This window comes from Marmota marmota, unplaced genomic scaffold (assembly GCF_001458135.2).
Source record: "Marmota marmota marmota unplaced genomic scaffold, marMar, whole genome shotgun sequence".
Taxonomy (NCBI): Eukaryota; Metazoa; Chordata; class Mammalia; order Rodentia; family Sciuridae; genus Marmota; species Marmota marmota.
The window spans coordinates 357,502-378,076 of NW_026005887.1; the positions used below are offsets into that span (position 1 = coordinate 357,502).

General features: G+C 34.6%; 2 protein-coding genes across 5 annotated transcripts in view; one reads left to right on the forward strand and one right to left on the reverse strand.

Moving 5' to 3' along the window:
- The first annotated feature begins 1,910 nt into the window (after nt 1-1,910).
- Nucleotides 1,911-20,575, forward strand: part of Tmlhe (trimethyllysine hydroxylase, epsilon) — an 87,181-nt gene continuing 68,516 nt past the window's right edge. For 2 of the 4 annotated variants that reach the window (XM_015507560.2, XM_048797602.1), the window contains exon 1: nt 1,911-2,059. The gene's annotated coding sequence lies outside the window, so the exon portion shown is untranslated. The remainder of the gene's footprint in view (nt 2,060-20,575) is intronic. The other 2 variants (XM_048797603.1, XM_048797601.1) reach the window with 2 other exon arrangements.
- On the reverse strand, nt 7,200-8,100 carry LOC107161017 (cytochrome c, somatic). The gene has a single exon (XM_015507562.2). The coding sequence runs from the start codon at nt 8,090-8,092 to the stop codon at nt 7,775-7,777; it is 318 nt and encodes a 105-aa protein (XP_015363048.1). The 5' UTR covers nt 8,093-8,100; the 3' UTR covers nt 7,200-7,774.

Consider the following 20,575-nt stretch of genomic DNA (forward strand, 5'->3'; position numbering starts at 1 on the left):
GTAATGCTGGTGAAATTGCTTAACCTATTTGTGCCTTAGTTGCCTTATTGTTAAGGTAGGGATAAAAATATTATCTGCTTTAAATATTTGTAATGAAACACTTAGCCTGATGCTTGCCATGTAGCACAGGTTTAATAAATACTGGTTCCTATTATTTAAGGCAACTGTCTTCTTTTAACTCATAAACAAGCATGTTTTGACTATCAACTTCTTGTCTCTTTCTCTCTACTTTGTTGTTTTCACCTTACTTTTATTGATTTCATTTGCTCTAATTGCTACTGTCATGCTCTTTCCTGTTACTGGACTTTGGATCATGCTGTTCCCTCTGTTTGGAATGTTCTTCCTTTTCCTATTTGCCTGGCCAAGTCCTGTTTGTTCTTTAAACATAAGGGCATAGAATATATCTAGGATTTATTTATCATTTTATACCCAGAGTTTAGTACAATGTCCTACATTCACTAATGTTTGCTCTGGGATGAATACAATGCAGACTAAATGTACACTGTCAACTTATTCAGTTTGTACTGTTAATATTAATATATATTGTGTCTATAGTTTTGTTTGTCTACTCACTGGTTCTAGGCAATTCTCAACAAAGACTCATTAAGCATAGACACATGAGCTGTTTGGAAAAGAAATATAAGCAGTACAAGTTTTCTGCTCTGAAGAAGCTACTGCTTCACTGGAGGACAGAGATGTAAAAGGAGAAATTACCATCCAGAATTAGTCATATACATGAGGTCTATACTAGATCCATTGGGCATATTGGACACATGGAAAAGGAGAATATAAACTAACTTTGAAAAGACAGTGAAAGAACCATAGAGAAGGTAATCTCTAAATTGAGTAAGAAGTGATAAGTATCAACTTCCTAAATAAATGTGGGTAGAGCTTCTATGGAGGAATGAATTCTAGGGTATAAGTGTGGAGTATTATTAAAAGGGTCTTTGGAGTGGAGACTTTTTCTTCTGTATATGTTTTTTTTTAAGAAACTGGTGTTTATTTTAACTTGTACAAGGCATTTCCTTTCTTACTTTTTGTCCTTAGATCAATATTTTTCATCTCTAATAGTACGATAATGTATAATACTCCAGAATTGCTTAGTTTTCAATGTATATGCATTGAATTTTCTTCTTTATTCTTTCAGTATTTTTCCTCTGTCCTGTATTTTTATTGAAGATATTATTTCACTACACTTTTTAGTCTTTCCTTCTAATATGTACTGTTCTTAAATTTTTAAAATTTTTTTTTGGTGTACCTTTATTTTATTTACTTATTTGTATGTGGTGCTTTGGATAGAACCCAGTGCCTCACACATGTTAGGCAAGTGGTCCTTGCCTGGCTACAACCGCAGCCCCAGTTCTTAAATTTTTAGTTGTGTAAAGTGTTTATTCTTAATGGTTTGTTCCCCTCTAGTGTTCACTGTATTTAGCATCGTATCTGAACTTGGATTGAAGCTATTCAAGTTAACTCACAGGAGTCCAGCAATGACTGGTTGTAAAGTAGGCAAGTTCAAGAAAGTGGCCAAAGGGTGATGGAAGAATTTTAGTGCTAGTTCACTTCAATAAGAAGCACAGTGAGGGGCTGGGGATACAGCTCAGTTGGTAGAGTGCTTGCCTTGCATGCACAAGGCCCTGGGGTCAATCCCCAGCACTAGATCACTGAAATGGTAGGTAGGCAGGCAGGCAGGCGACCTGAGTTTTACAGCCAGAGTAGCGTTGCGGTTTGTGTGTTCTCCTTCCCGAAACTATGCCCCCAAATCTGTTCAATGAAGGCAATTGAGTAACGCGTCCAGGCCCAGGCCCAATCCCTCTGGAGGTAGGTCTTTAAAGCGCCTCTGCAGCGGGTTAGGTAAGCGGCGCGCAGACACAGCACCGGCCGGAAGGAGTGAGGCGGGGCCTCAAGGCTCTCAGGAAGGCCCGAGCGGACTGGGGGAGGGGAGCGCGGGCCAGACAATCTGGGGGGGGAGCAAACGGCCTTGCAACTGTGCATTCCAAGGCCCTCCTTGTTTGCATTTCTACCCATTCTGCGGAGTTGGGAGTCGCGACCTCCAGCACAGGTAGGTCCAGCCGCGTGGGTCGGGTAAGGGGTATCTTTGGCTGTGGATTTGCCTAGGCTCTGGCTTTGGGGCCTGGTGCAGTGGGCGGCGGCGGCTCTCCCCTGCTGCTCCACCTCAGAGTGGTGGTACTCACCTTAACTCTGGTGGAAGAGAAGGACACTCCCGCCTTGCCTTCGGGGCTGGCGTCACAGTTTGTGCCAGTTGCGCGACTGAGTATCAGCGTGGGGCTAAATGGGCCTAGCGCTCGGGAAGAGCTGCAACAACTGGAGCGAGCTGGCGTTGGGACTGACGCTTTGCGTACATTGTTTTCAACCTCAGTCAAACCTTGCAGCCCTGGATCTGTCACTCACTTGATGTCTAGACTTTAGCAAGTCCCTACCTCTCCGTACCTCACTTACCTTTCCCTTGCAATGGAAAGAGAAACTCAACTCTTGCAAGACCTTCCAGCGCTGCCTTCTTTAGTGCTCAGATCAATTAATGTTCTCTGCCCAGATTTTACCCTTTGTCTGTCCCTCCAAAACAAGGGGTGGCCGAGTAGGGTATTGGGGAAATTACCTAAGAAGTTCACTGTTCGGAAAACAACTCTGAAGAGCCCTTTAATAATACTGGAAACGGAATTCATGTTATGCATAACTTGAATGTCAACTCTGAATAAGCTCTTCTGGATGTTTGACCTTTTAGGATTTTAGCTACGTGATTGCATACTATTATATATGTCGTATATTACATTGCTAGCAAAACTTTCTTGAAAGAGTTGAGTGAGTTAACTCCCTAAGTAAGCACTGAAAGAAAACCTTGAGCTCTCATATTTAGAAATACTTCCATAATCCCCTCATACAAAACTCTCTTACAATTGATTCTTTTAAAAAATATTTTTAGTTGTAAATAAACACACAGTATCTTTATTTATATTTTTATGTGATGCTGAGGATCAAACCCAGGGCCTCACACATGAGAGGCATGCACTTTACCACTGAGCTACACACCCAGCTGTACAATTGCTTCTTAACTTGATATTATACACAGTTGATTTTACATTAGTTAACTGTAAAAATAAATAAATACTATAGATTAACATCCTGATGTCAACTTTCAATTCCTCCTCATAAGGAGCAGGTTTGATAATCATAGTGGAAACTATTAATTATGCAAAATATTTTTCACAACAACTACAAAACTATACTAATTTATCACATGCTTAAAAATATACTTTGCATCATAACCAGGAAGATGAAAGAAATGCACACTGGAGTGGTAGAGTCTGGGGGCTTCTTTAGTATGCCCCTCCCATTTTTTTCATTTCTTGGCAGTGTGAACTGAGACCAGTCACTTCCTTGTTTTGGTGTATGTANATATATATTTTATTTAGAGACAGGGTCTCACTGAGTTACTTTGAGCCTCGCTAAGTTGCTAAAGCTGGCTTTGAACTTGTGATCATCCTGCCTCAGCCTTCCAAGCTGCTGGGATTACAGGAGTGTGCTACCACACCTGGCCATTCTTAAAATCTTTTGAGGAATTTCCATAATGCTTTCCAGAGTGTTTGTACTAATTTGCCATTTCACACACTATGTAAGAATGTACCTTTTCCCCACATCCTTGCAAATGTTTATTATTATTTGTATTCTTTTTTAATATTTATTTTTTTAGTTGTAGTTGGACACAATACCTTTATTTTATCTATTTATTTTTATGTGGTGCTGAGGATCTAACCCAGGGCCTCACAAGTGATAGATGAGCGCTCTACCGCTGAGCCACAACCTCAGCCCTATTATTTGTATTCTTGATAATTGCCATTCTGACTGGAGTAAGATGAAATCTCAATGTAGTTTTGCTTTGCGTTTCCCTAATTGCTAGAGATACTGAACATTTTTTCATGTTTTTATTTGCCACCCATATTTCTTATTTTGAGAAGTGTCTGTTTAGTTCTTTTGCCCATTTATTAACTGGATTATTTGGTTTTTGGTATTAAGTTTTATGAGTTCTTTATATAGTCTGAATATTAATCTCCTATCTGAGGAGCAGGTGGCAAAGATCTCCTATAGGCTCTCTCTTCGTGCTATTAATCCTTTCCTTTGCTATACAGAAGCTTTTTAATTTTATGTTGTCCCACTTATTGACTCTTGGTTTTATTTCTTGAACTTTAGAAGTCTTGTTAAAGAAGTCAATGCCTGCACCACTATGTTGCAGTGTTTGATCTACATTTTCTTCTAGTAGTTGCAGAGTTTCTGGTCTAATCCTTGGCCTTTGATTCACTGAATTGACTTTCGTGCCAGGTGAGTGGGGTAGGGGGAGAAATCTAGTTGCATTCTTGTACATATGGATATCCAGTTTTCCCAACACCATTTGTTAAAAAAGCTTGTCATATCACCAACATGTTTTTGGCACCTTTGTCAAAGATCAGACCACTGCAACTATGTGCGTTTTTCTCTGTGCCTTCTATTCTGTCCCATTGGTCTTCATGTCTGTTTTGGTGCCAATACCATGCTGTTTTTGTTATTATAGCTCTGTGGTATAATTTGAGGACTAGTGTTATGATACCTCCAGTATTGCTCTTCTTGCTCAGTATTACTTTGTCTATTCTGTATCTCTTATTCTTCCAAATAAATTTTAGAACTGCTTTTTTTCTAGTTCTGTGAATAACGGCATTGGTGTATAATGGGGATTGCATTGAATCTGTATAATGCTTTTGGGAACATGACCATTTTAACAATATTAATTATGCCTATGCAAGAACATGGGAGGTTTTTTCCATCTTCTGAGTTCTTCAATTTCTTTCTTTGATGTTCTATAGTTTTCATTGTAGAGGTCTTTCCCAAGTTGTTCTTTTTGTGGGTTTTTTTTTTGGGGGGGGGTCATTATGAATGGGGTGGTTATCCTAATTTCTTTTTCAGGAGATTCATTATTTAAGTATAGGAACACAAATGATTTATGTATGTTGATCTTATATACCGCTACTTGACTGAATTTATTTTTCTGCTCCAGCAATCTTCTGGTGGAGTTTTGGGGGTCTTATAAATACAAGATAGTGTCATCAGCAAATATAGTTTGACTTCTTCTTTTCCTATTTGTATCCCTTTAATTTCCTCTCTTTGATTGCTCTGGCTAGAGTTTCAATTGACTATGTTAAATAGGATTGGTGAGAGAGGACATCCTTCTCTTATTCCTGATTTTAGAGGAAATGCTTTCAGTTTTTCTCCATTCAGTATGATGTTAGATTTGAGTTTATCATATATAGGCTTTACAATGTTGAGGTAAGTTTCTTCTCTTCCTAGTTTTAAGAATGAATGGGTACTGGACTTTCTCAAATATTTTCTCTGTATCTATTGAAATTATCATGTGATTCTTGTCCTTAGCTCTATTTATGTGGTGAATTACATCTATTGATTTCCATAAATTGAACCAACTGAATCCCTAGGATGAACCCCACTTGATCATGGTGTACTATCTTCTTTAATTTTGTTTTGAATGTAGTTTACCAATATTTTATTAAGAATTTCTACATCTAATTTTGGATATTCCTCTGATGTTTTCTTTCTATGATGTGTTTTTGTCTGGTTTTGGTATCATGGTGATACTGGATTCATAGAATGAATTTGGCAGCGTTCACTCCTTTTCTATTTCATGGAATAATTTGAGAAGGACTGGTGTGTGTTAGTTCTTCTTAAAGGTCTGGTAGAACTTGACTAAGAATCCATCAAGTCCTGGACTTTTCTTGTTGGAAGGATTTTGATAGCTGCTTCAATTTTATTACTTCATATTAATCTGTTTATGTTTTCTATTACATGATTCAGTTTGGATAGGTCATATGTCTGAAGGAATTTGTCAATATCTTCAAGATTTTTTAGCTTATTGGTATATAGCTTTTCTAATGATCCTCTGGATTTTATAGTGTCTGTAGTGATATCTAATTTTGTTAATTTGGTTCTTCTCTTTCTTTTGGTTAGTTTGGCTAAAGATTTATCAATATTTTAAAAAAATATTTTTAGTTGTAGATGGACACAATACCTTTATTTATTTATTTTTTTAAATGTGGTGCTGAGGATCGAACCCAGGGCCTCACACATGGGAGACAAGTGCTCTACTGCTGAGCCACAACCCCAGCCCAAGGTTTATCAATATCATTTATCCTTTCAAAGAACCAACTCTTTGTTGTATTAATCCTTTGTATTGTTTTTTTATCCTCAATTTCATCTCCAGTTTTAATTATATCCCATCTTATACTGATTTGAGTAGTAGTTTGTTCTTTTGTTGCAATGTTAGATTATTTATTTAATAATTTCTACTTTCTTAATGTAGGAACTTAATGCTATAAACTTTAATCTTAGAACTACCTTTATACTGTCCCAGAGATTTTGATATGTTGTATCTCTATTTTCTGAGATGTTTTCTTCTATGAAACATTCTTTATTCAAAACTGCATTATTTAATCTTAGGGTATTAGAGTGGCTTCTGGTTTTTGTATTGCCCTTGATTTCTAAATGCATTCCATTATGACCTGCTAGGATGCAAGGAATCATTTATGTTTTTTGTATTTGCTAAAATTTGCTTTGTTCCACAAAATATGATTCATTTCAGAGAATTTTCCATGTGCTCGTGAGATGAAAGTGAATTCAGTTTTTGATGAATGAAATATTCTATAGAAGTCTGGCAAGTCCATGTGATTAACAGTATTTTTTAGCTCTGTAGAATCTTTACTCGGCTTGTATCTGAATAACCTATCTAGAGGTGAGGGGGTATGTTGAAATCACCCAATATTGTGGTATTGTTAGACTACATTTTTTAAAATCCACTCATCAGTTGACAGACATATGGATTGTTTTTTATCTTTTCATTGTTGTGAATAAGACTACTATAAACATTTGTGTATGAGTTTTGGGGATGGACATTTGTTTTCAATTCTCTTGGGTAGATAACTAGTAATACAATTGCTTGGTCATTTTATAATTAATATTTTGCTAAACCATTTTCTAAAGGATAGTACTATTTTATATTCATTTACATGAGCCATCAGCAATGTCTGTGGTTCTAAATTTTCCATATCCTCATCAATCCTTGTTATTTTTCCCTTTAAAAACATTGTAGCCATTTCCCTAATGACTAGTGGAACACATTTCCATGTGCTTTCTTTTTTTTTTTTTTTAATTTGAGAAGTGTTAAATATTCTTTATTTAATATCATACATAAACCACACTAAAAATGCCTTTCCATAAGGAAAGAACAGCATTTTAGATACAGGGAATTCTAATCAAATTGGCATGGTCAACAAAAATATAAAGTAGACACTGCTTCCTTATCTTCAAACTTTAATAGGCTAATGAACACAAATTGAAACAAATGTGAATCATGCTTGGTTCTGAGAGAGTGAAGGGATTTCCCCCATATTTTAAACATATTCACATAATCAGTTCTATAAAACTAAATATAAAACCAGTTTTCAGATGTCATTCACCATTTTTGTGAAATACTGAACATTACTAATTAAGTCCAACCACAACTTTAAAAAGGGGAAACAGTGATAGAATTTACTGAAGTGGGAATAAAACCAAAATATTAATTTAACTACAAGTAAGTTTTACTTAAATCAGGATTGTCCAACAAATATAATTTTGTCAGTCATTCATGATCTGATTTCTGGTGTATCACATCAATTAAATTATGGTGCACATAAAAAAGCCAAGAGACATTTCTGTTTGGTAATAAATAAGGCAGTAGCTATTACTCATTAGTGGCTTTTTTGAGGTAAGCTATTAGGTCTGCCCTTTCTCCCTTCTTCTTAATGCCAGCGAAGATCATTTTTGTTCCAGGGATGTACTTTTTGGGATTCTCCAAATACTCCATCAGTGTATCCTCTCCCCAAGTGATGCCTTTGTTCTTGTTGGCATCTGTATAAGAGAATCCAGCAGCCTGACCTGTCTTCCGCCCAAACAGTCCATGGAGATTTGGCCCAGTCTTGTGCTTGCCTCCCTTTTCCACCGTGTGGCATTGGGCACACTTCTGAACAAAAATCTTCTTGCCTTTCTCAACATCACCCATTTTTAATTCTGCTGCAGTTTCTACGCCTCGATCTCAACGTTCTTTCGTGGCTAGCACAAAGAAGCAAAGAAGGATCCCGATCAGAAGCCGGAGGTCCCACTCTAGCCCAAGGACACGCCGTTCTGCGCCTATGTTCCATTTATATATGTTCTTCAGAGAAATTTCTACTTAATATTTTGCCCATTTTTAAATTGGGCTATTTGTCTCATTATTGAAATGTAATTTGTATACAAGTCATTGATCACATATGGCTTGTCTTTTCATTGTCCCGTTCTTATCTTTAGAAGAGCAAAGGTTTTGAATTTTTATAAATTCAATTTTTTATAAATTCAATACAAATTTCCAATTTATGATTTTTTTCCTTTTGCATATTGTATTTCTTTTTTCATGTTCTTTTCTTTTTTCCTTTCCTTTCCTTTTATTTTCTATTTGGTATTTTATCTAAGAAATCTTTGCCTAATCTGAGATAAGGAGGGTTTTCTCCTAAAATTTTTTACTGTTTCTGATCCATTTTTAGTTACTTTTACATATGGTAAGGTAAGTGTCTTAATTTGTTGTTTTGCATTTGGATATTGGATATCCAATTTTTCCATCACCATTTGTTGAAATATTCTTTTTGGTGTTGAATTGACCTGGAACTTTTTTGAAAACTAGTGTACCATAAATATAAGGATTTATATCTAAACTCACATTATCTGAGCTATTCTGAGTTCTTTACATTTCCATATAAATATTAGGGTCAACTTCTCAATTTCAATACATAATCCTGCTTTGATTTTTTTTTTGAGAGAGAGAGAGAGAGAATTTTTTTAATATTTATTTTTCAGTTTTCAGTGGACACAACATCTTTATTTTATTTTTTTGTGGTGCTGAGATTCGAACCCAGTGCCCTGTGCATGCCAGGTGAGCGCACTACCGCTTGAGCCACATCCCCAGCCCCTGCTTTGATTTTGATGGAGATCACCTTGAATATATATATTAATCATGGGAAATCTGCCATTTTTAAAACATTGAATTTTTTGATCCATGAATGTGAAATGTCTCTCTTTATTTACATCTTTAATTGCCCTCAGCAGTGTTTCATATTTTTCAATGTAAAAAGGATTTCACTTTTTTATAAAATGTATTCATATTTTATTCTTTTTGATACTATTGTGAATTATCTTCATAATATCACTTTCTGATTTTTCTTTCCAAGTATATAGAAGAACAAATGACTTTTTTGGGAGGGTGAATACTGGGGATTGAACTCATGGAGGAGCTCTACCAGTGAGTCACACCCCCAGCCCTTTTTATTTTATTTTTTAATTATGAGACAGGGTCTCACTAAGTTGTTTAGGGTCTCACTAAGTTGCTGAGGCTGGCCTTGAACTTGGGATCTCTTGCCTCAGTCTCCTGTTGTTGAGTAGAATTATTAGTGTGTATCTGTATACACACACACACACACACACAGTTTATGCATGTATGCTGTATTTCTTAGAATTTTTCTCATACAGGATTACATTAAAGACAGTTTTGCTTTTTACCCCCATCTGAATAACTTTTCTTTTTCTTGCCTAATTCCTCCAGCTAGAATATCCAGTACACTCTTGAATATAAGTAGCAAGAGTGAGCATCTTTGTTTTACTCCTGATCTTAGTGTAAAGCATTCATACTTTCATCATTAAATATGATATTGGCTGTGTGGTTTTTGTTGATATTCTTTATTAGGTTAATGAATTTTTTTTAATCATGAATGGATGTAGGATCTTGTCAGATATTTATTTTTTCTGCCTCTATTGAAATGATCATGTAGTAATATAATATGAGGTACTATATTGATTTTGACATTTCAAATCAATATTTCATTCCTGGAATCAATCCTACTTGGTCATGGTGTGTAATTCTTTTCTGTTTCATACTGGTGGATTTGATTTTCTATCATTTGAGTATTTTTGCTTATTCATAAGAAATATAGGATTATAGTTTTCTTATGAGGTATTTGTCTTATTTGATGATAGGCACTAACCTATAAAATGAGTTGGAGATAGTTTTGTTTTCAGATGCATTCATTATTATTAGCAGTAGTAGTTGTAGTAGTAGTAGTAGTAGTAGTAGTATATCTTCTTGATGAATTGGCACTTCCATCCTCATAAAATGTCCTTATCTTACTCTAGTAACTTTTTTTCTTAAAATCTATTTTGTCTGATATTATATATCAGTCTAGCCACTCCAGTTGTATTATGGTTGTACTTTGTACATTTTTATCCTTTTATTCTTTTAAAAATATTTTTTACTTGTAGGTGGACACAATACCTTTATTTATTTATTTTTTGTAGTGTTGAGGATCGAACCCAGCTCCTCACACATGCCAAGGAAGTGCTCTATCAGTGAGCCACATGCAACCCCAGCCCTCCTTTTATTCTTTTTATCCACTTATGTCTTCATATATGAAGTAATTCTTGATTGACAGTTTGAGTTTTTACTTTCAGCATTTTTTCATTCTACTGCCTTCCAGCGTCCCCAATAATGTGTGGTTGCTTATGCCTCTACTTAGGTTTTTAATTGTTTTGTTTTTCTTACCTTTATTTTTAATGCCAACTTCCTAGGGAACACCCCTAGACCATACCATGGTGATCTTCCAGTAATTGTTCAGATATTGTGCTTAAACATATTTACGTGTGGATTGGGACACACATTCGACATTCAGAAAAATTAAGAATTCTATCCTGGCTATTAAACTGCCTGTATAACACCTCATATTTGGTCAGGGACTAGAAAATAACTGAAATAATTTCCAATTTCTCCTGAACTTGTGTAAAAACATGCAGAACTCCAGGAATATGTGGGGCCTTATCAAAGCCTAATATAGCTTTCTCGTTATATAGCTTTCTCTGTTAAATTTTTGGCTGGTCTCTCACTTGCTTCAAACAATACTCCAACTTCTGGCAGCCGTGACATTTGTCTTCCCCCATTGATTGCTACAAGAATGCTATAGTTTTGACAAATGGGCATTTTTTCCCCTAAGAACTCAAAAATCAGGTCAGCTGCATTCACTCTTGGTCCTTATGGCTTCCATGGAATGGAGCTAGGGGTAAGGTGGGAGATCAGAGTGGAGTTCATTTTAACTGCTATGTAATATTCCATTGTAGCAACAAACTGCAATTTATCTACTCTCCATTTGACATTATGCTTAATTTTTTGCTGTTGCTGCAGTGTCTCTACATATGAGAACTGTCTTCAAGTTAAATCCTATAAGACCCAATTCTTCCTCTTCATAATAAATATTTTAAACCAACTTCTTTACAAACCAAAAGTGAAATACATAGATAATTAATGCAAACTACCTGTACATATAATCTTAAAATATGAGCACAATGTCCTAACTATAATTTAAAAGAAAAAGTAAATATGATTCACAATAAAATAACACACTTGCATATATTAATACTGGAGCATGACAACTTGAAGTAGCCAAATGTTTACAACTATACATGGATTACAATGAATAAAACTGCTGCAAATACATGCTTGTCTCACAGTTATCATTGGTGACAATTTTCTAAAAATAATGAATAATTTTAGATAAAATTTTTAATTTTTTTGGGGGGGGGATTGAACTCAGAGCACTTAACCACTGAGCCACATTCCCAGACCTATTTTGTATTTTATTTAGACACAGGGTCTCACTGAGTTGCTTAGGGCCTCACTTTTTTACTGAGACTTACTTTGAATTCACAATCCTCCTGTCTCAGCCTCCTGAGCCACTGGAATTACAGGTGTGTGCCACCGCTCCTAGCAAGATACATTTTTGAACAAAAGAAAACACATATTTCTCTCAGTGTACTTGATACATACATTCAAATGCACATTCAATGTGTGCAAAATATCATACTTACATGTAAAAAGGAAGTTATGTTCTGGATTCTAATAATTATAAACATGGTTTTATTTTTAAAAATAGGCAAGATTCTCCATTGTCTGGGACTGTCCCAAGTATTTCAGGATGCCTAAAACGCTGAACCCACTAAATGTCATTGTTTTTTTTGTTTTTTTTTTTTTTTTAATATTTATTTATTTATTTTTCGGTGGACACAACATCTTTGTTTGTATGTGGTGCTGAGGATCGAACCCGGGCCACACGCATGCCAGGCGAGCGCGCCACCACTTGAGCCACATCCCCAGCCCCCACTAAATGTCATTGTAATCACCCACTTACCCATTCCTATACATTACCAACATAATTGTAAAGGTGGCAAGACCTCCAATAAGAACCACCAATCTAATCTAGCATAGAAGTAGTATTACAACACAAAAGTGCATGCATATCTTCAATTCTGGTAGATGAAAAACGCCAAAATGTTTTTCAAAATAACTGTACCAACTTTTGTCTTATAATCAATATATAATGGTAACTCTTAATATTTTAGTGTTAAATATGTTTGCTATTTTTTCTGTACCCTTCAACAGGCTAATATAATTTCATTCCATACATGATTACCTAAAAGCATTTTACAAACATTTTTATCAGTGAATTATAATTACATAATAGTTGGTTTCATCATTACATATTCGTACTTGCACACAACATAATTTGGTCAATTTTATTCCCTAGTACCTCCTCTTTCCCTCCTCTCTTCCCTCCCCCATCCCCTTCTTCTACTCTATTCATCTCTGTTCTATTTATATGAGATCTTTTTTTCCCCTTTCTTCTTTCTGGTTTCCCCATATGAGAGAAAACATACAACCCTTGACTTTCTGAGTTTGACCTCTTTTGCTTAACATCCATTTTCCTGCAAATGACATATAATTTCACACTTCATTATGGCTGAGGAAAATTCCATTGTGTATATATAGCACATTTTCTTTTTTTTTAAAGAGAGAGAGAATTTTTAATATTTATCTTTTAGTTTTTGGTGGACACAACATCTTTGTTTGTATGTGGTGCTGAGGATCGAACCCAGGCCACATGCATGCCAGGCGAGCGCACTACCGCTTGAGCCACATCCCCAGCCCCTACCACATTTTCTTTATCCATTCATCTACTGACAGGCACCTGGGCTGGTTCCATAATGTGGCTATTGTGAATTGTGCTGCTGTAAACATAGGTATGTTTATATCACTGTAGTATGCTGATTTTAGTTCTTTTGAATAAATACCAAGGAGTGGGACAGCTGGGTCATATGGCAATTCCATTCCTAGACTTTTGAAGAATCTCCATACTGCTTTCCAGAGTGGTTGTACTAATTTAAAGTCCCACCAATGGTCTATAAGTATTTGTTTTCCCCTACATCCTCATCAGCATTCATTATCATTTGTATTCTTGATAACTGCCATTCTAACTGGAATGAGATGAAATAATATACTGTATGATTTACATTTCCCTTATTGCTAAGGATGTTGAACATTTTTTTCATTTGTTGACCATTTGTATTGTTATTTTGAGAAATGGCTATGTAGTTCGTTTGCCTATTTATTGATTAGGTTATTTGGGTGTTTGATGCTGATTTTTTGAGTTTTTTATTGGCATTGCATTGCATCTGTATATCACTTTTGGTAGTATAACCATTTTGATATTAATTCTGACTATTCATGAACAAGGGAGGTCTTTCCATATTCCAGTGTCTTCTTCAATTTCTTTCTTCAGTGTACTGTACTTTTTATTGAAGAGGTCTTTCACCTGCTTGGTTAGATTTGTTTCTAGGTATTTTATTTTTTTAAGGCTACTGTGAATGGGATTGTTTTCTTGATTTTTTTCAGTAGATTCATTATTATATAAGAAAGCTATTGATTTTGTATTTTGATTTGTATCCTTGAAATTTGCTGAATTTTTTTTTACTAGCTCTAGAAGTCTTCCAATGGAGTTTTTAAAAATCTTCTAACTATTGAATCATGTTATCAGCAAACAGCAATAATTTGGCTTCTTCCTTTCTAATTTCTATCCCTTTTATTTCCTTCTCTTGCTTAATTTTTCTGTCTAAAATTTCAAATACTATATTGAATAGGAGTGCTGAGAGTGGACATCTTTGTGTTGTTTCTGATTTTAGAGGAAATGCTTTCAGTTTTTCTCCATGAATCATGATGTTGCATTTGGGCTTGTCATATATAGCCTTTATAGTGTTGAAGAAAGTTCCTTCCATTCCTAGTTTCTTCGGGGTTTATAAATCATGAATTGGTGCTGAATTAATTTTCCACATATATGAATAATACCCCAGTGAATCTCAACATCATATAAATCCACAAGAATGGGGTCCTAATTAGAATAAGCTATATTCCATGTTTGTATAACCATATCAAAATAGATTCTACTGTCATGTATAACTAAAAAGAATGAATAAAAGTTTTTTAAAAACTAAACTGAGATTTCATCTCACTCCAGTCAGAATGGCAATTATTAAGAATACAAGCAACAATAAGTGTTCGTGAGGATATGGGGAAAGAGGTACATTCATACATTGCTGGTGGGACTGCAAATTGGTGCAACCACTCTGGAAAGGAGTATGGAGATTCCTTGGAAAACTGAGAATGGAACCACCATTTGACCCAGCTATCCCACTCCTCAGTTTATACCCAAAGGACTTAAAATCAGCATACTACAGTGATGCAGCCACATCAATGTTTATAGCAGTTCAGCTCACAATGGGAAAGCTATAGAACTAACCTAGGTGCCCTTCAACAGATAAATAAAGAAAATGTGATACACAATAGATTATTAATCAGCCCATAAAAATTAAATTATGGAATTTGCCAATAAATGGATAGAACAGGAGATTATCATGCTAAGTCAAATAAGCCAGACCCCAAAAAATCAAAGGTCTAATGTTTTCTCTGAGATGTGGAAGCTAACCCACAATAAGGTAGGTGGGAAGAATAGAAATTCAGTAGAGTACACAAAGGGAATGAAGGGAAGGAAAGGGGGGATAGGAAAAGGAAAGCGAATGGAATGAATCTGACATAACTTTCCTACGTACACATATGAATACACCACAGTGAATCTCCACATCATGTACATCCGCAAGATTAGGGTCCTCATTAGAATAAGATATATTACATGCTTGTGTAATTATATCAAAATGGATTCTACTGTCATGTATAACTAAAAAGAACCAATAAAAATAATAAAGACAATTTATCTTCCAAAATAAATAAATAACATTATTCCTAATATCTTTTTATTTTATGTTTAATATCTATAGAGTATCCAATTATATTCCCTCTTTAATTGCTTAGGAAAAACATTAATTTTTTGTGCCTTTATCGTTTTTCTCTTGGTTAGTCTTGCCAGAGGTGCACTGATTAAGTAAAGGAAGAAACCTGTGAAAAGACTAATCAAGAAAAAAAGATAAAGGCACAAAGAATGAACGTATGTTTCTTCCACCATGTTTTTTTTTTCATGCTTTTCAAAAGATTTTCTTATTTCTGAGTTTGTAAGCATTTAAGGATGTAGGTAGCAACTAAAACATATAAACTACACGTTTTTCTACTTGCTATCTTTTAAATAGATATTTGATACAAATATAAGACTATCTGATAGGTATATATCAGCTATGAAGCATACTCACATAAAGAACACATATGTATCTAAAACCCAATTCAAGAACTGTATGATGCCACTATTTTGAAACGTGTAAAAAGTTTATAGCTGGGGCTGAGGTTGTGGCTCAGAGGTAGAGTGCTTGTCTGACATGCGTGAGGCACTGGGTTCAATCCTCAGCACCACATAAATAAATAAATATATTTTTTTAAAAAAGTTTATAGCCTAACCTTGTCAACAGTATTTTAGTTTATCTTAATTATTCTTTATTTGTTATATGCACTAGGTAAGCACATTAACTATTTTTTATATCTGTTTTTGTATTTAACATTTTCTTCTTATATCCAATTACTGAGATATGTATGTTAAATTCATCTTTATGATAGTGGGCTTATTAATTTTTCCTTGTAGCTGTGCCAGTTTTGCTTAATATATTTTGAAGCTATGTTGTTAGGTGCATAAAATTCATTTTTTAAATATTGTTCTCTGATGAAAAATCGTTTCATCATTATGCAATGATTATCTTTATTTCTGATAATGCTCTTTGCCTTAGAATCCATTTGTTCCCTATAAAATATAGCTACCCACATTTCTTTTGGTTAGTTTTTGGTGGGTTTGTAATTTCCTTTTTCACTACTTAACAGTTCTTTGTTTTATTATTAATGTCATTTGCAAACAGTGAATAGATTTTTTAAAAGTAAGTCTATATATCATATAATTCAGCAATCATGCTCCTTGATATTTCCTCAAATGAGTTTAAGACATGAACACAAAAACATGCATATAGAAATTTATATCAGCTTTATTTATAATTGCCAATACATGGAAGCAACCAAGATGTCTTTCAATAAGTGAATGAATAAATAAGGTAGAGTGTAGTGGCACCCCCTCCTCCACAAAAAAATCTTAACTGGGCCTCTCCAGGAATCTTCACCATGGCTGATTTTAGAACTGTCAACAAAAGAGTCTCTATAAAAGAGTTCAGTGTAGATAAACTTCCTATTTTCGTGTCACCCTGTTTTACTTGGCCACTGGCCGGGAAGATACCAGCACTCCAGGTGCTAGACACCCCCTTACTAGTTTTTCACAAACATGTATCCTGTATAGTACTTTGTAGAAATGCGTAAACAAAGCCTCTGGCCTTGAGCTGGGCTTCACAGAGAGGTCTACATTTCCAAGATAAGATAAGTTACCAATTGGGCTCCATGGTAACAGCTGGCAGAGGAAGGAAAGAAAGGGGACATGAAGCTCCCCCATTCTCAGGGGTTGTCCTTGAAGGGTTAACTTGCCCAGAACAGTGAAAGAAAAAGCTGCTTTTATGTGACCTTCTGCAGACTGTGAACTTCTGAGCTCCTCCCCTTACATGCTGGGTATAAAACTCTGAAACTCCCTGAACTCGGGGTTCAGGGGATTGATTACAGCAAAGGCTGTACCCTCTGAACCTGGCTGCAGCCAAATAAAACTGTTTCCTGCTGTCTTTGGTGCCTTGCCTTCTCTGTCTCCACAACAATAGTACATCCAGACAACAGAGTATTACTATGCAATGCTAAAAAAGAAATAAGTTATCAAGTCATGAAAAAACATGGAGGAACCTTAAATTCATATTACTAAGGGAAGGGAGCTAATCTGAAAAGGTACATACTTATGATTCCAAATTATATGACATTTTGGAAAAGGCAAAACTGTGGAGACAGTAAGAGGTCTCTAGGGGCAAAGGATGAGTAGGGATGGATGAATATGCAGAGCACAGGTTATTTTTAGGGCAGTGAAACTATTCTTGATAGTACTGTTCTATGATACTCAAATGATGGGTACTGTCATTTTACATTTATCAAAACTTATAGAATATACACCAAGAGTGAACCCTAATGTAAAATATGGACTTTGGGTTATAATAATCTGTCAGTGAAGGTTCAGTAATTTTAACAAAGGTAATACTCTTGATAGGTATATGGAAACTTTGTATACTTTATGCTTGATATTGTCGTGAACCTAAGTTCTAAAATATAAAGTCTGAAATATAGTTTTTTTCAGTAAAGGAAAAACAAAACCTGAGGGAAGCCTGAGAATCCATCACCAACCAGAGGAGCCCAATGAACATGATGTCCAAATGTAATGTAGTATCCTGAATGTGATTCTGAAACAGAAAACGGACATTATGTAAAAGCTAAAGACATCTAAATAAAGTGTGGAATTTGTAATGTATCAATATTGATTTTTTGATTGTGACAAATGTATCATGTTAATATAAGATAATAATAGGGGAAACAGTATATGGTATATGAAAATTTTTTACTATCTTCACAATTTTTCTATAAATCTAAAATTGTTCTAAAATAAAAATTTTTATTTAAAAATCTAAAATAAAAAGTAAGTTTATATAGAAAATGTCAGTTTTCCCTTAAGATTTCTAGAATTCCCAAATTTGGTAAGATCACAGTTACAAAGAAAATATACAAAAATTAATTGTATTTATATGTAGTAGCAATAAAAATTGGAAATAGAAGTTATTTATGCACCATTTAAAATAGCATCATGAAAATGAAATGCTTAGGGATGAATGTAACAAAGAATTTGCAGTACCCTTACACTGAAAACTATAAGACCTCCCTGAGAGAATCCAAATGGTCTAAATAATGGAGAAATGCACTGCATTCATGAATCAGAAGACTTAGTATTGTTGAGATGTGTTTTCCCAAATTGATCAGTAGATCCAATGCAATACTCATTAATGTCTTAGCAGCCTTTTTGTAGAAATTAACAAATCAATATTAAATTTTCTATAGAAAACAAAAGGGACTAAAACAATTTTGAAAAATGAGAACAAAGTTGAAGGGGTTTAAGTGTCAAATCCATTTTGAGTTGATTCTTATATAAGGGGTAAGATAATGGTCCAGTTTTATTCTTCTGTATGCCAATATACATTTTTCCCAGCACCACTAATTAAAGAGAATGTCCTCTTCCTGGTGAGCATTCTTTGCACGTTCATTGAAAATCACTTAACATAGCATGTGTGGGTTTATTTCTATGTTCTGTATCCTATTCCACTGGTTGATGTGTCTGTTTTTATGATAGTGCCATGCTGTTAAATTATTACAGCTTTATAATGTATCTTGAAATCAGGGAGGGTGATGCCTCTTGAATTGTTCTTTTTGCTCAAGTTTGCTTTGGCTATTCAGAATCTTTCATGGTTCCATGTGAATTGGTTTTTTTTTTTTGTTGTTGTTTGTTTGTTTGTTTGTATTTCTGTGAACATTGAAAGTTTGATAAGGATTGCATGATCTTTTAAAGGGGGAAAAAAGCTGAAGAGATGTCCTGTGTGGTTTCAAGATACACTGTAAAATTATAGTAATCAACAACACAGTGTAGTTTTAATGTAAGGGTAAACATATAAATCAGTGGGTCAGAATATAGTCCAAACATTATCTGAAACTATAGGGTCAACTGATTTTCATCAAAAGCGTCATGGTAATTTCAATGAGGTAAAATATATATTTTCAATAAATAGTACTGGAATGACTGGATATCATTGTGGAAAGGAAAAAGAAACCCATGAACTTCAGCATTTGTATCACATCGTAGGATGAAATACAACCTCTAAATCTGTAAAGCTTCTGGAAGTTTGGGTTTGATGAGGATTTCTTAGGACACAAAGAACAAGAACCAAAAAAGAAAGAAATGAAGTTATAAAATAGACCTCATAATAATGTTAAAATTTGCTTTTTGATAGATACAGTTAAGAAAAGGCAAGCCACAGACTAGGAGGATATATATATATATATATAATCTGAGAACTCAGGCCATTTTTGCATTTTGGTTTTTTGGTTATTTCCAATTTTCTGTCTATGTGTAAACATGTTTTCTCTTGTGTAATTGTAGCAAAACAAAATTGCTGATTTACATGGTATTTCAGGTTTAACTTTAAAATGAATATATAGTGAAATTATTAAATCCTGTTAAGTAACATAAATACACCTCACATACTCAGCATTCTATATGGTGAGATCATTTAAGATATAATGCATTAGAAATTTCACCATAATGTACAATAGATCTTTTGACCTTATTTCACCTAATTGAAATTTTGTATCCTTTGACTAGCATCTCCCAAATTCTCCTGCCCCCAGCGTCTGATAGCCCCATTATACTCTTTTTTTGTATGAATCCCACTTTTTAAAAAATATTTATTTTTTAGTTGTAGTTGGACACAATACCTTTATTTCACTTATTTATTTTTATATGGTGCTAAGGATCGAACGCAGGATCCTGCATTTGCGAGATGAGTGCTCTACTGCTGAGCCACAACCCCAGCCCATGAATTCCACTTTTTTTACACTGCACATATAAGTGCGATCATACAGTAATTTTCTTTCCATGCTGGCATATTTTACTTACTATAATACATACAGATGTTTCACCTCCCTGGTTAAATTAACTTTTAAGTCTTTTTACATTATTGTAAATAAGATTGTTTTCTTGATTTCTTTTCCAGATAGTTTGCTGTTAGCATATAAAAATGCTTACTTTTGCATTTTGATTTTTTTTCCCTACAACTTCCTATATTTATTAGTACTAATAGGTTTTTGGTGAAGCCTTTAGGTTTTCTATATGAAAGATCATGTTATCTGCAGAGACAGTTTTACTTCACCCTTTTCAATGTGGATACATTTTATTCCTTTCTCTTGCTTAATTGTTCTGTCTAGGATGTCCAATACTGTATTGAGTAGAAGTTTTAACAGTGGGCATATTTGTCTTGTTCCTGATCTTAGAAGAAAAGCTTTCAGCTTTTCACCATTAGGTATGTTGGTAGATGTGAGTTTGTCACATATGGCCTTTGTTATGTTGCTGTTCATTCCTCTTTTTTAAATATTTATTTTTTAGTTGTAATTGAACACAATACCTTTATTTTTTTTTTTTTTTTTTTTAATGTGGTGCTGAGGATTCTAAATCCCAGTGCCTCATCTTGTGTA